The 16,889-nt window shown below is 42.7% G+C and overlaps 1 protein-coding gene across 1 annotated transcript in view; it reads left to right on the forward strand.

The window, feature by feature from the left end:
- AASS (aminoadipate-semialdehyde synthase) overlaps positions 1 to 16,889 on the forward strand; it is a 97,763-nt gene that overhangs the window by 35,075 nt on the left and 45,799 nt on the right. The window contains exons 5-6 of the mRNA XM_088457659.1: positions 2,461 to 2,528; positions 13,461 to 13,607. Of these exons, the coding sequence (XP_088313785.1) occupies positions 2,461 to 2,528; positions 13,461 to 13,607 (215 nt within the window). The remainder of the gene's footprint in view (positions 1 to 2,460; positions 2,529 to 13,460; positions 13,608 to 16,889) is intronic.

Below are 16,889 nucleotides of genomic sequence, written 5' to 3' on the forward strand. Positions count from 1 at the left end.
GACAGTGGCTTATCTAAACGGTCAAGGAGGAACTCGAAGTCAGGTGGCAATGACAGCTGTCATGTATTCTGACATGGGCAGAAGGCCATCTACCTGACATATCATTCATTCCAGGAAGGCTGAATTGGGAAGCGGACTTCCTCAGCCATCACGACGTGCATCCAGGGGAATGGTCTCTTCACCAAGAAGTGTTTCAACTCCTAGTGGACAGGTGATGGCTTACAGACGTGGACCTCGACTAAATCACAAGCTTCTTCAGTACGGGTCCAGGACGAGACGCCAGTGCTCTCTTGGTGGACGCTCTGTCAGTCAAGTTGACTTTCCAGTTTGTGTACCTGTTTCCTCCAATCTCCCTCCTTCCTCGAGTAATTTGGAAGTTCAAACAAGAGGGAGGCATGGTCCTGCTGGTGGCTCCAGCGTGGTCCCGACGTCCATGGTACTCAGATCTTCGGAGTCTCTCCATCGACACTCCGTGGCTGTTGCCTCAACGTCCGCACCTGTTGTCTCAGGGTCCTTGCCACTAACCAGATCTGGGTCGTCTGTCTTTGACGGTGTGGTTCTTGAGACATCCCTCTTAAGGTCCAAGAGTTTTTCCGGCTCTGTGGTTAACACAATGCTAAGCACGTAAACCTGCTTCTGCTAGAATTTACCACAGGGTATGGCATACCTATTTTGAATGGTGTTGTCCAAAAAGTTATGACCCCCAGGTGTTTAGGATACCCCGAGTGTTGGCTTTCCTGCAAGTGAGTTTAGACCTTGGTCTACGCCTTGCTACACTGAAGGTCCATATCTTGGCCCTTTCATTGTGGTTCCAGCAAAGGATTGCTCCTCTTCCTGACATCCGCACTTTTTGCAGGGGATCCTTCGTATCCAGCCTCCCTTTGTCCCTCCTGTAGCGCCTTGGGATTTGGCTGTTGTCCTTAAGGCTCTCCAGAGCCCTCCATCTGAACCACTGGGCTTGGTGGATCTCGAATGGCTTACTGCCAAGACTGTTTTTCTTCTGGCCATTTCTTCCGCCAAAAGAGTTTCTGATTTAGGGGCTCTCTTGTCGTTCCCCATTTCTAGTTTTCCATAGGGACAGGACAGTGCTTCCAACTCGCCCTGGGTTCCTTCCTAAGGTGGTCTCTAGTTTCCACATTAATGAAGAAATTATTTTGCCGGCCTTTAATTCCTCAGACCTCTTGGCAGGGGAGGCCTCATGGATGTGGTACATGCCCTCAGGATTTATGTGAATTGTACCAGTTCTCTTCGGAAATCAGACTCCTTGTTTGTTCTTTATGGTTTCCACAAGAGAATATGGCCATCCAATAAACAAACTTTGGCTAGATGGCTTCGCATGACTATCTCTGAGGCTTACATTCATGAGGGCCTTCCAGTCCCGCCCTCTGTTACTGGTCATTCTACTCTGTCTGTAGGCCCTTCGTGGGCAGCTAGTCGTGGTGCCTCTGCTGTACAGCTTTGTAAGGCGGCCACGTGGTTTTCTATCCAGACCTTTTTGAGGTATTATGCCTTTTATACCTTTGCCACTCAGGATGCTTCCTTCGGGCAGTGGATTCTCCTTTCTGCATAGGAGCGTCCTCGCCCTTGAAGGTACTGCTTTGGGAATCCTGTGGACCTTCTATGGACCCTGAAGTAGAAAAGTATAGATATGGTAAGAACTTTACTTTTTCTTGTCTCGTGTGTGTGTTTTTTTTTTTTTTTTTATCTACGAGGTCCATAGGGTCCACAGGCGCCTGCCCTGACACACCTGTGCTTCAGATGGGCTTCACTCTGGTCACCGGTTTTCCATCTCCTGTGTGAGAATGTGATTCTTGAGTGTTCCAGACTTTCTTCTCTCTCTCTTATCCTCCTCTGGCCTTTTGGCATGCTACGTAACTGAGGAGCCTCCGACCTGAGGGCGGGGTATAGAGGGAGGCCCCGTTGCATTCTGGGAGAAAAAATTTAACTGCATGGTGCCCGGATGTCTTCGTCGTCACCTATACCCCAAGGTTTCCTATGGACCTCGTAGAAAAAGAGATAACAAAGGTAAGTTATTACAATATATCTACTTTTTATACAGTCATACCTGCAGTTATTATAATACAGTAGAGCACTAAGTCCATAACATTATACTTACACTGGCTTTATTTGATTTATAGCAGCAGTGGTGAACCTTTTGAGTGTTATTTGCAATGTCAGGTGTCCCAAACAATAATACTAATAATACTTTGACTTGCTGTTTCTGTAACACTGAGTTTGGGGGGATTGGCTATTCCCAGGAAGGTTGCACCTGGGTCCAAGAAAATATTGCCTCTGACACAAGTCAGGTCAGATACAGTACATAAATGAAAATATAAGATGGCTGCTGCTGTGTAAGTGTCCTTAACCCAAATAAGTATCCTAAATAAAGAAAACACTGGTCAAGATATTGTTAGTGTGAGGCAAATAATAGTCTCTAATGATGCATATACTTCCATTCAGGAATAATCAACATGCTGCATGGTTTGGGCTTGAGATTCCTTGCACTGGGACATCACACCCCATTTATGGTAAGTGCATATATGCATATGCTTTATTTTATTTTGCAGTAATGTTTGCAAGGTACATGAAAAATGTACTGGAGAAAGGTGGTCTCTGCTTATAAACAATTTGGAACTAAAGCCTTGTATAGTGTAAAACCCATAACATTAAGTTATTTTTAATAGGTTTCAATATATTCTATGTTTAGGTCTTGGTTGCTTAATACTGATGTGCGACAAGTGTGAGTGTGTATAGAAGGTGTTAAACCCATAACAACAGAACGTATTTTAAAAGGCTAAATTACAGCTCTGTTTGCAATGCCAATCTTTTTGAAAGTTTTAAAATCATTTATCTTTGTTTTTCTCACTCACTCTTACTGCTCCACTTTCCATAATATTTATTTAATACTTTTGAATCCTAAATTGCTCAGATTCACCTAGTGGGAATAGATTTTTATTGTTATTTTAGGACCGTGATTGTTCACCATGTACATTTTTTAAAAACGTATGGTTACCAAACATAATCTCTAATGACCTCAAGAAGGCACACCTCCTTTTCTCTACCTCCCATCATTACACACTAAAGGGCTCATTCAAAGTTGCACGTAAATCCATTTTGCAGACAGATCTTTTCTCCCTTTAGCTGAGGATCGATCTATCTGTCGGTCCTTCCCCATTCCTGCCTCCACCCCCTGTCCCGCCTTGTCCCTGTTTCACCTTCCGGGGTGGAGGAAAAGGCCTCCAGCGGCATTTTGTCTGTAATTTCTCGCAGACAGTCAGAGCCATTGGTGTAAGGAGCACCCACTGTGCATGTCAGAGACATAGAGATATGACAGACTTATTCAAATATATATAATTCAGAGCCGTAAGCATTTCAGCTAAATGTGTATATGTGTGTGTGTGTATATGTGTGTGTGTGTATGTGTGTGTGTATGTATGTATATGTGTGTATATATATATATATATATATATATATATATATATATATATGTATGTGTATATATATATATATATATATATATATATATATATATAATGACACACAAACACACACACACACACACACACACACACTACCGTTCAAAAGTTTGGGGTCCCAGACAATTTTGTTTTTTACATGAAAACTGACTTTTATTTATCAAAAGAGTTGCAAATGAATAGAACATATAGTCAAGACATTGGCAAGGTTAGAAATAATGATTTTTATTTGAGATAATAGTTTTGTACTTCAAACTTTGCTTTCGTCAAAGAATGCTCCTATTGCAGCAATTACAGCATTGCAGACCTTTGGCATTCTAGCTGTTAATTTGTTGAGGTAATCTGAAGAAATGTCACCCCACGCTTCCTGAAGCACCTCCCACAAGTTGAATTGGCTTGATGGGCACTTCTTGTGTACCATACGGTCAAGCTGCTCCCACAACAGCTCAATGGGGTTGAGATCTGGTGACTGCGCTGGCCACTCCATTACAGACAGAATACCAGTTGCCTGCTTCTTCTCTAAATAGTTCTTGCATAATTTGGAGGTGTGCTTTGGGTCATTGTCCTGTTGGAGGTGGAAATTGGCTCCAATCAAGCGCTGTCCACAGGGTATGGCATGACATTGCAAAATGGAGTGATAGCCTTCCCTATTCAAAATCCTTTTAACTTGTACAAATCTCCCACTTTACCAGCACCAAAGCAGCCCCAGACCATAAGGGGAGGGGAGGGGAGGAGGTAGGAGAGGGGGGGAGGGGAGAGGGAAAGGAGACCATTCATTCATGCACGGCACTACTGCATTAGTCAATTTTGTATTCAATTCATGAACAGCACAAGTTGCAACATTTCTGTGTCACACAGGACCCTGTCCTCAGGCTGCTGTATCAAAAAACAAAAACCAACACCTTCCCTTTATCTCCTTGTGATACTGATTGAATGCCTTTCCCAGAGGTCGGAGAAGTGCTCCTGCCTGGCAGGACGCTGCACGATGATGTCTGCTCTGCACGCCTAGCTGTTGCCCAGGCAACACTGACTCCGTCTCGGCTGAAAAATATAAACCCAAGCTACTAATGTGCGCTCTAAAAAAAAAAAAAAAAAAAAATTGTTATTTCTTCTTCAGGGTCCATAGGGATCCACAGACCGTGGGGAAATGTGGTTGGTGGTCCAGGCACCGAACAGTTAAGCTTTCAGCTCCCAGGATGCCTTTGGTGCTCCTCCACATATAACCTGCCTCTGGCCACAGGCATTCAATTTTGAGTTTGATGCTGCAGGATTCAGATGCACCTTTTTATAACAGGGAGACTGCTCAGGCAGTCCCAAGCTTTTTATCTTATTATATTTTACTTTAGAGCAAGCAACGCTAGGCGTCCTAAAGAACACCTGTGCTGCTGCTCTACCTACCCCCGCCAGCGCCGCAACACCAGCAACTGAACTGGTGATTTCGGCGGACCTTGGCTAGCGGCGATGCTGGGACTCGGGCCTGTAGCCGGAAGCATGGGGATGCAGGTAAGGTGGTTCCCCGCCACACGGTAGTCCGTACCTGTGGCGGTTGGAAACCTGCCAAAGGTCACTGTAGTGGGGCGATTGCTGCATCCGCTCCCCCACTAGACCACTGGGGCAAGTCAGTCTGGGGTCTGGGACAGTGACAAAGGCCATGTATAAGGCCAGCGCACCCGGGGGTTGTTACAGCATAGGGGAGGAAGGCTTTCCCCACCAGCCCCTCCCCCAGCCCAAACGCCGATCCAGCTGAGGTTTTCCCGCTTCTGGGTTGCTCCTCCTACCCTCCTCTGTGTATGAGATGCACAGCGACCACTATCATTGTTGTGCTGAAGCTGTTGGTCTCAGGAGGTTTGGGTCTAGTTTCCCTGTATACCTCTCCCCAGAGGCCAGATTATACAGTGCTCAAAATCCTACCAACACTTGTGTTTTTTGGAGTAGTTGATTCAGGGCCCATTGCAAGTATATTTGTATATGCATTGTATGTGACTTTTGCTAGCTCTGCTGTGTTGTTACTGCCTTTTTATTTTCTGTGCTGTCAGATATAACTATCACTACTATTTTTCATCAACCCTTTGCTGCAGGTGTGTGTATAATATAAATATATATATATATATATATAATTTTTTTTTAAATTGCACTTCACATTTATTGTTAGTTGTGAAGGCAGCCACATTTGCTCTTATTTATTATGTCTAAAAATAAGGGTAAACAGCAAACTGGTTTCATGTAAAAGCTGTTTGGCATGCTTGTCCCCTCAGGACTTTATACAGGATGGTTTGTGTGCTGTTTGTTTATAAAGAACGACATCACCAGTCCATTCTACCAGCCCCTGTACAGGAGCCATCTTGGGTGTCCTCCTTGTCTCAGGTTATGACTCAGCTAGAGGACCTTTTGGTTGCTCCCACGTTGCCTCCCTTAATGGGATACCCACAGCAGTTCCAGCCTGCTATGTTTGTTCCCCCTGTACATCCTTCCTTGATGGATGTTTATGCTCACTCAGGTAAGAGTACGCTCAGTCAGCTGCTGTGCTTCAACAAATGTCGCAGTCAAACAGACCGGTAGCCACTAAAGCACCTAAGTGGACAATATCATTTTATCAGTCTGCTCAGCATGTAGATTCAGACGCATCATCGGAGGAATCAGATGATGCGCCGGGTTCTTCTCCAGGGTCAATTTCAGGAGAGGAGGAACATCCTTCTAAAAGCTGAGTTTCCTAACTCTGAGCAGCTCACTGAATTTATGGAAGAAGCATGGATTAACCTGGATAAACTGTTCCATGTTACAAAAAGATTAGCATCTTTGTGTCCTTTCCCACCTACTGAATGTACTAAGTGGGAGGTCCCTCCTACTGTGAATGCTCATGTGACACATTTAGTCAGGAGTGCTACGTTGCCTTTACCGTCGGCATCTTCCCCTAAAAATCCTACAGATAAAAAAACTTGAAACATGTCTTAAATCAGTGTTTTCATTGTGTGGAGCTATGGCTGCTGCTTGGGTATCCAAGCCTGTTGAATGGACGGGGGCATTGGAGGATACTCTACCAAATACTACCAGAGAACAGCTGTCATATATCTCCCACATACGGGAAGTGGCCTCCTATTTGGGAGAAGTTGTATTAGATGCTGGGCTCCTGGCTTCTAAAGCATTTGCAGCATCAGTTGTTACTCGTAGGGCCCTTTTGGTTAAGGTCCTCGAAAGCAGATATGGGATCCAAGAAGGCTCTGGAATCCTTACCTTTTTATGGAAATATACATTTTGGAGCAGAATTGGATAAAATAGTGGCTATTCTGGCAGCTTCAAAATCTGCAGGTCTGCCATCAACAGCTACATCAAAGTCTAGGCAGTCTTCTTTTCAGTCCTTTTGCCCTCAGTGAAGAGCAAAAGGACAGTCTTCCTCCAGACCGTCTAGTTCTCGCAGGACCACCAAGCAGCAAGCTAAGAGGTCCTGGCCAGTCAGACGTCCAGCCCTCTAAGCTGGACAACAAACCCTCTGCCTGATGGGGCAGGCCTCCTCCTGGGGGATCTTGGGGTGGGAGGCCGAATTCTTCAATTTGTGGACCACTGGCATCAAACAACAACGGACGCCTAGGTCCAAGAAGTGGTCTCTCAGGGGTATGCCCTCCCCTTCCGGAGGCATCCTCCCCAGAAATCTTTTTGCTCAACCCCACAATCAGATTCTATCAAGGCCTTGGCCCTCCAGGAAGCCATTTGCTCCATGCTGAGGGCAGGGGTGATCATTCTGGTTCCTGTGGGTCATCAAGGAAGGTGTTATTATTCCAATCTAGTTTTGGTTCAGAAACCAAATGGGTCTCATCAAGTTTATACGTGTACCCAAGTTCCATATGGAAACTCTTTGGTCAATTATTTTGGCAATGGAACCTGGGGATTTTATGGCTTCCCTGGACATTCAGGATGCGTATCTGCATGTGCCTATTACGCCGTCTCACTAACAATTTCTATGGCTTGCTGTCCTGGAATAACAGTGCCAATTTCAGGCACTGCCCTTTGGTCTATCAATGGCCCCTCGGATCTTCACCAAAATAATGGCGGTTATGACGGCCTACTTCAGGCATCAGGGAATCAGAATACTGCCATACCTGGATGACCTTCTGATATTGGCACAGTCTCCAGCTGTTCTATAGCACCATCTACAACTAACCATTGCCAGCCTACAGAAGCATGGCTGGATCAACATTTGGAAAAAAATTATCTTTCTCCAGTACATCTGGGGACACTATTGGATTCTCAAGCACAAACTGTGTTTCTACCAGTGGACAAGATTTCGGCCCTAATATTGCGAGTGTGCAAATTGCTCTGCAAGCGAAAGGTATTCATTCTCCTGGGGTCAATGGTATCGACATGGCGGAATATGCTTCGTTCCATTCCATTCTCCTCCGCCTGGCCACTCTTTGAGTACAGGTTTCTGTGCTGTCAGTTTGGTTCCAGCTGAAGCTTGCTTCTCTGCCGGATGCTAGAATTTTTTTCAGGGTGTTCTCCAAGTGCAGCCACCCTTTGTCCCATTGGTGGCACCGTGGGATTTGTCTTTAGTTCTCAGGGGGTTACAGGCTCCCCCACTTGAACCTCTGGGCTCAGTGGATTTGAAGTGGTTGACAGCGAAGACACTTTTTCTCCTCACTATATCTTCTGCACGCATAGTCTCTGATGTGGCAGCGCTCTCTTGTCGCTCCCTTTTTTTAATTTTTCACCAGGATAGAACTGTTCTCCGTACACGGGCGGGTTATTTTCCTACGGTAGTGTCACATTTTCACGTTAATGAAGAGATTGTGGTTCCAGCTTTTCAGTCTTCAGACCTTTCTGTAGGTGTAGCCTCCCTGGATGTGGTTCGTGCTCTCCGTATGTATGTGGATTGTACAAACTCTTTTAGAAAATCGGACCTATGGTTTTCACAAATGAGGCTGGCTGGCTAATAAACAAACTCTGGCTCGATGGTTCCGTATGACTATCTCTCAGGTGTACACACAGGCTGATCTCACTGTTCCAAACACAGCAACAGCACATTCTACCCGGTCTGTGGAACCATTTTGGGGGTTTTGTCATGATGCCTGGCTGCCACGTAGTCTTCTGTCCATACTTTTCTTAGGTTCTACGCCTTGGATACTTTTGCCTCTCAGGATGCATCCTTTGGGTGGTGGGTTCTCCTTTCTGCTCAGGAGCGTCCCTACTCTTAGAGGAATTGCTTTAGGACATCCCCATGGTATCCCTGTGGATACCTATGTACCCTGAAGAAGAAAATAAGAGTTATGGCAGACTTACCTTTGTTAACTCTTTTTCTTTGAAGTCCATAGGGTCCACTGGGCACCCACCCTGACTCACCCTGGCTGCATTGGGTATTTTGTCTTTCGGTCATGGATTCCTTCATCTTGTGTGAGTTTTTCTGGTGTACATTGTTCTTCCTTCTCCTCTTTCTTTCTCCTGCCTTTGGGCTTGTTTACAAAACTGAATGCCTGTGGCCAGGCGCAGGGTATATGTGGAGGAGGACCAGAGTCACCCTGGGAGCTGAAAGCTTAACAGTTTGGTGCCTGTGATCACTCCAACCACATTTCACCATGGTATCCCTGTGGACCCTATAGACTTCGAAAGAAGAGAGTTAACAAAGGGAAGTCTACCATAACTTTAGAGGGCACATTAGTAGCTTGGATTAATGTGTGCGTGTGTGTGTGTGTGTGTATATATGTATATGTATATGTGTGTGTGTATATATATATATATATATATATATATATATATATATATATATATATATATATATAATGTATGTATATATACTACACACCAACAAAAAAGGAAGAGAAGGGGCTCTTATTTAGACAATAAAGATATGTATATATTGTAAAGCACTCAATGATGGCAACAAACTGTGCATTTAAAATATAATGTAGACAATGGAAGTGGCAATCTTAATGCTCCAATGAACAGTTCTTAGACACAATGGGAAACAGTGGATTATTCTCTTTTTCCCACATGTTTTGGAAATAATAATTATGTCAGTCTTTAAATTTGATGAAATATCCGTTTAGCCAGGATAAACGTTCCTTCCTCCAAATGTGGCTGAAAGATCCCCTCACACCAAAAAATACACCCAAACAAAGAGGGCCAATGGGCCACTATCGGTAATGGATAAAACGCTGCCACAACAGTATTCATAATAAAATAATAATTAATAAAATTGGTAAATTCCATATGGATTAGCTTACATCAATGATAAAATCACAGAAACAGATGAAATCCAATGCGTTTCATCCCTAAAGCGGGACTTCATCAGGGGTATATCTTAAAAATTAATGGGTGTACATGAGTGAGGGATACAGACAGACACTAACATCAGAACAATTTGCTCACATTTTGCTTTCTGCAACTTAATTGCATTTTACATAAAAAACAGTTAACATTCATACCATCGTGTGACTGCTGAAACTACAGTCCTAATGTAAACCCAGAAGAGGCACAGCACAGTACTCGCGGATGACAACTCGTAGCATGTAGTAAGTTATTACGATCCGACTCTTTTGAAAAAAGGCTAGTACTGATCACCCCATTACGAATGGAAATGGCAACATCTAAATAATTAATTGTAGTGTTACTCATATAGGGCCTGATTCAGAGCCACTCGTAAGTGGCAGCTCGTTCGCTCCGAGCGATGTTTGCCCAACTGCGCATGCGTACGGATCGTTATACACATGCGCGAACCAGTCAGTGCGGCCGAAATTCATGTGCTCGCAAAATAGCGAATGCCTGCTAATTTGAGTGACAGAATGAGGCGTATGTGGGTGGTAACAGGGGAAGGTGCTTGAAAACGGGGAGTGGAAATCCGATCGCAGGCGTGCTTAAAGGTCAAAACGGGCGTTTTAAGGGAGTGCATAATTAATACAGCAGCGTCATTGACCACGTCACTTGTTTTTTTTTAACTCAGAACTGCTCGCAAAATTGTGGCAGCAAAAACCAACCACAAGAATAGCGAGCAGCTCATACCCTGTTCGATGTACTCGAATAATCTAATAAATAGCGGATATGACGTAGGATGCGAGCGGACAGGGGGCGTAGTTTCCCAAAAAACGACCGCAAGTTTTGTTCGCTCGTTCAGACCTAGAGGCGTGAACAGACCGCAAACAGCGAACGGTTCATTTGAATAGCCACCCCTATTTTCTGGACGAGCGAGCGCAAATAGCGACCGGCTCTGAATCAGGCCCATTGTACGTTAATTTTACCGGACTGAGACCAGAATTATGTTTATCAATCAATGACATAAGATCTTCTTTAGGGCCCCTCCAAAAAATCAGGAGGTCATCGATATATCACATATAAAAAGCTATACGCTGTGCCACATCGGTATTGGTAAAAAAACAACTCCTCCTCCACAAAAAACATAAATATATTAGCGTACGATGGGGCCACACGGGACCCCATCGCACACCCCATAAGTTGCAAATAGAATCGACCATCGTACAGGAAAAAGTTCTTTGTGAGAATAAGCTCCAAAAGTACAATAATCAAATCTAACTCCGGACCAGTATACAGAGGATGTCCTGATAAAAATTTCCTCACTGCAGATAGACCAAGTTCATGCGGAATAATAGTATATAAACTGGCCACGTCTAAACTGCATAGCCAAATTTCCTCATCAAAGGTGGGAAGATCCTTCAGTTTCCTTTAGTAAGGTAGAAGTGTCCAACAAGTATCGTGGATGATTACGTATACAGGGTTGAAACAAGGTATCTAAATAAACTGATGTTGGTTGAAAAAGTGAGTTTTGCGCTGAGATTATCGGGCGGCCCAGAGGGTCTACCATCGATTTGTGCACCTTGGGTAGGTGTACAGCATCGGATGAAGTGGAAGTAAAACATCACTTAATTTAGCTGAAATGATACCTTTTATTAACCGCTACCTCAAGGACTCCTTTCAAGTCATCCCTGAACAAATGGGTAGGGTCCTGTGATAGTTCCCTATAAGTCTTTGTATCATTAAGATGTTTAGCCCCTTGTATTTTGTATTTGGCAAGGTCTTGTATCACCAGTGCACCCCCCTTATCTGCTGGTCTGAAGATCAATTCTTTATTGTTGGCCAACTGTTCATATATGACCATGAATTTAATAATCTGGGCCAAACAGTGCTTTAAAATAGAAGTAATAGTATAGTAACCTTTTTTATTAAATAATTTATATAATATATATATTATATAATATAATTAAAACATTCTGCACAAGATAGATTATAAGTGTAAGTGCCAAAGAAGTGTCTACAGTCAAAAGATAGTGATAAATGTAGAAGGATAATCGCTTCAATTAAGAACATATAAAGTGTTGGGTATTATAATGAAGGGGTTAATGCCTTCAATAGGAGATTCAATCTGTCACATGAAACAGGTGTGATCGGTGCAACTAAATGAATTTTTAAATGCTTATGATTCCTATATCTTTATACCTCCTTAATAGGTACCACCAAACATGCTAGTTTAAAAATACATTTATTTAAACAAATTTCATATAAAAACAATAACCAGCAAAACCATTACGGAATATTAGAGGCAGATGAGGACAATAAATACAATAAAAACATTTCATAAAAAAGTGCTAAGTGCAAGGTGCCTATCTTAATCAGAGTATGAGGTAGGTTCCAGAAAGACCATGGAGCTCCCAATGCGTTTCATCTGACTTTCAGACTTCTTCAAGGGTATATAATCTGGGCACTTAAAAAATTTATTAATTGTAACAAAGCAATTGGGCAGTATCTGGGCAAAAAACTTATTTGTGTATTGCGAAGGCCCTCATCCGGCTACTTCTTGATGCCAACCGGCTGAAAATAGTTTCTTGGGAGAACACTGGTTTGACAATATATATCCGTATTCTAGTTTGTATGCACTTCACCACCTGGATATAAACTCTGAGAGGTATATTTACTAAAGGTCAATTTTGGTGTTGCTTTAAATCGACTGAAATTGATTCAGAATCGACAGTCTAATGCAGTGTCTTATCGCTCATTTACTAATATTTTTATTTTGATTTTAAAATCAAATTTGATGCGAGTCAGATTTGGCAGGAGTAAATGCATTTGGTTTTGAACTTTGTTCAAAACCGAATGCAAAAAGAACCTAAAAAAACTAATTGAATTGTGCAGAACTCTGAATCAGCCCCTGAGTATTGTGATATAGCATGCAAGCAGGGGCCTTTGAGCAGGTCGTAGTTATAATTTTCAATTTCAGATAAACACTCTGGGTTTTATATAGCAGTTCAGTACAAGTCTTGGGATGACTACTTGCCACTGTCTATAACTAGACAACTCTTTTCTAGGTCCATCTTCTTAGCTTGACCGATGCCTGCAGGGCAGACCCCAGGTCTACTAGCACCCTGTGCAAGAATATTTGAAGCATAATTAATTAAAAATTACCCCATAGTTCTCCTATATAACATTGCCCTCACAGTGACCCCTATATGCCATTACCCCCGTAGTCAGTAGTGTCCCTATATGACATTGCTCCCAAAGTTCAGAGGGCAGACCTGCAGTTGGAGAAAGGCAGTATCAATATTTTGCGACAGTGACATTAAAGATCACATAGTTGGCCTAGCCCACCTAAAATGTTATAAGAGGAGACTGGGCAGCCCAGAATGTATGCACGTACCGACTGTAGAGCCAGTCCTTTGGCGTTGGTCAACCCTGCAGTGTTCCCTCTATGGAGTGGTGCCCCCATGTGGCTGTTCTGGTTGAACAGCACTTGAGCTCGTCTTGGATGCCTGCATGTGATCTGTTGCTGATCAAATCTCCAGGGGCTGGTGTGGTGAAAGCAGCCTACACATTTAATCTGACATGATCTGATTTACATTAAATATAGTACCCTAGAATAAAACAATAAATAGAAAATACTCACAAATGGGAACATTGTATAGTAAATCATTTTTATTGAAATGTCTAATTCCACTGAAGTTCTCCTTTAAGTGTATGCTTGATGCTGATTATGCAATCATTTTTATTCAGCACATCGGGATGGCCCATAACTACAGAAACAGCAGTCAAGCTGTCCAAGCCGTGAGGGATGCAGGATATGAAATCTCTCTTGGTTTGATGCCGAAATCTATTGGGCCTGTGACCTTTGTGTTTACAGGCACTGGCAATGTTTCAAAGGTAAGAAAATGTAAATTTTTTAACATATTTGAATTTATGAGATGATAAAGTCGCAAAAAGGTAATTTTATAGAGAGCCACAAGTGCTCATTAGTATGCAGTTGTCTGGTTTATGCGAATACAGACTGCACAGAACAGATTGTCCAATGGCCATGAATTACATTTGTCTTTCAAAGGACAATCTCAAAATGTACTGTAAAATAGAAAACTGGAAAAAAAAATTGTGCTAACACACAAACCAATCAGACATTTGCTTTAAACTTCTAACTGTAGGGGGAAAGTGCTGGTTAGAAGGTGACTAGTTTGGTTACTGTACCACTTTTTTACTGCAACTTTTTCCATGATTTGTGACCATATTGGTGCATGTTAACTTTATCTTTAGCGAGACTGTCAGCATTTTAGTTAATTTTAAAATAGTTTTTTTTTTTAATCTTTTAATTTTATTCCAACTAGTGTCAGCTGTGTCCGATCTCATTAAGACAATGATGTATGCACGAACACCTGAAAGTTATCCATTTAGGCAATATATATATTTCGGAAAAAAAAAACCCCAAAAACTTAGACTAGAAATTACCATGATTTGCAATTTTTTTTTTTTCATAATTAACAATTATTTTACAAATATAGCAGTAGAGGGACTCTATTACCTTACCAACGTATAATGAAAATAAAATATATCCCAGAGGAATTGTTTAAAAAAAAAAAAATCATTATTATTATCCTTTTATATTGCACCACAAGGGGTATGCAGCATCTTACAAGGCAGAAACAGTGCAAATAAAGCAAGAAAAAAGTGTGAAAGACAGTACAAAACATTGCAGAACATGGTATTCTATATAAATATTGCTGTCGATGTAGTCATAATACCCAGCCGCGCTGCTGAACCACAAGGTTTGGCGTTGTTGTGGATAGTGGGGAGGAGAACAAGGGTAACACAGAGGGGAAAGAATGTGGAGGCTCCAGCAGTGACCAATCAGTCAAGATAAGATGCAGCCAATCAGGACCTCGCTGCACATCCCTGAAAGTTTGTTTCTAACCTCTAAACTGCTGCTTAATCCAACGGTTTGGAGGACAAGATCACGGATGATTTGCTGGGTTATAACTCAACGCAAAAATTATAGCCTACTACATTTCCCTTAGGAAATCTTCCAGGAAATGTTTGAGAAATACCTTTTATGTAATAGAAGGTAAACTTAAGCTATAGAACACTCAAGATTATACAAATCTTGAAATACTATCACAAAATAACTTAAATAAAAGAGAAGATGAAACCATACTGGTAAAACACAGAACACTTCTTAGTGATCTTTAATAGTAAGAATCAAATTATCTCCATTGAATAAGCAAATTCCTCAACAAACTCATTTTCAAAGAGTATGCAAACCTTATAATTCAGCAAATATTGGTATACCTGTAAAACAAAGTACAAGAAAAGAGCTATGTAAGAAGTATAAAAAGTGGCTAATATGTCTGTTTCTTAACTTGTCTAATACATAGGATTTAAGAATCATACATCAGTAGGATCAATTTCTGAAACATGTTTGCACATTTTTTAGAACTACTGTAGTACCAACCTCCACAACTTATCCTATTACAGTCCCTTGCAAGCAGTAGACTATACCTAAAGAAAGTTCAATATCAAATGAGAAAATAAAAAAAATGATCAACCAGTGCAGAAATAAAGAAGTAAAACCAGAGGGCATTTTCAACCTAAGTAATTAACACAGTCACAGATTTGACATCTCAAGAATTGAAATTTGCAATCAGTAACAAGATAAATAAATGTAAAACATGTATAGATTAGTGCTTTTTTTGTACTGTATTGAAAATTACTTTGCAGAAATGTATTTTTGTAAGAAAGAGCAAGATCAGAGTTGGAACACAGAGATTTAAATGATACACCCTTTTTTAACCTAGCTACTTAAAAGGGCCATATGTGGAAACATTAACAAAAAAATAGTCAAAAGTGAAAAACAAAATTGTGACCAAGTCAAACAATAAAGGGGGAGGGGATGTAGTTTGTGTTTTTAAAATAAGACTTTTTGCCAGAAGTAATTTGACAAAATGGGAACTTTTTCAATAATGTTACAACAAATACTTAATTAAAAGCTTCTAGAAGCAGGGGGCAATAAGCGTCCCTCCAGCTATTGTTGAACTACAAATCCCAGCATGCATTGCAACATTTTTAGCATGGCCAAATAGCAAAACTTTGACAGGGCATTCTGTAATGTGTATTTTTACATCTGGGGGGGCCGCTTATTGTCCACCCCTAGTCTAGAGGTTCTATTGAAGGATGTCCTTAAACTCAGTCCTGAACAGAACATAAAAAGTGAGTATCTGTTGATTAAACTCAAAATGTTAATCTACCCAAGATCCATGAGCAACTGCTAAATCCTCCAGGATGACTGATTGTGTCATACATTGACTCTCCAACATCGAATTTGTTACAATACCTTTTCTTCAAAAATACGATCTGAAATCCACTTTACAAATATTAAATATTTCTACTTCAGGGTCCATAGGGTATCCACAGGATACCTTGGGTATAGGTGTGACGTCAGTCGCAGGGCACCAAAGAGTTAAGCTTTCAGCCTCCCAGGATGCACTAGGTCCCCCTCCTATACCCCGCCCCCGGGCCAAGGCACCTCAGTTTAGTTTGGTGCCCGGCCGGAGTCGGGTGCACCTGTTGGAGTGGGGGCTAGAAGAGCCCCTGAAGCTTATTCTTCATGCAGCTGTGGCTGCACAACTGGATGAACAGCATGGACAGTCAGTCCTGACGTCCATGCTGTCTTCCCTACACCCCGCCAGTACCAGAACGCCGGTACTGATCCGGGGATGCTGGTGGGCGTCTGGGGTCACAGCTAGCGGTGACCCCAGATGCTCCGGAACATGGCCGGATTCAAGGGGGACAGAGGTAAGCAGCGGGGTCCCGCGGTGGGTCCCCGCTGATCACATGGTCCTAAGTCCCCAGGCAGGGGGCTCCCTGGGGACTGGCTGCAGCGTGGAGCCAGGCGACCAACCTGCGCTTCCACTACCCCCTGGGACAGCGGACCGCAGCAGAGCGGTAGCGCTGCGGCGTCCCAGGGGTTAAATGCATGCCAGGGGAGCGCGCCTTCCCTGTCTCACAGCCGGCGCCTCCCCCGCTGCACACAGCCCTCTCTGCATGCTGCCGACTGGTCCTGTGGCAGCGCTCCTCCCCCAGGCCAGCCTCCTCTCTGCTCCTCGGCGGCCATCTTCTCCAGAACGCATGGTGAACGCTGCTGGAAGCGCTGGACGGAAGCAT

Source organism: Taudactylus pleione, unplaced genomic scaffold (genome assembly GCF_031769625.1).
Source record: "Taudactylus pleione unplaced genomic scaffold, aTauple2 ptg000041l, whole genome shotgun sequence".
Lineage (NCBI taxonomy): Eukaryota > Metazoa > Chordata > Amphibia > Anura > Myobatrachidae > Taudactylus > Taudactylus pleione.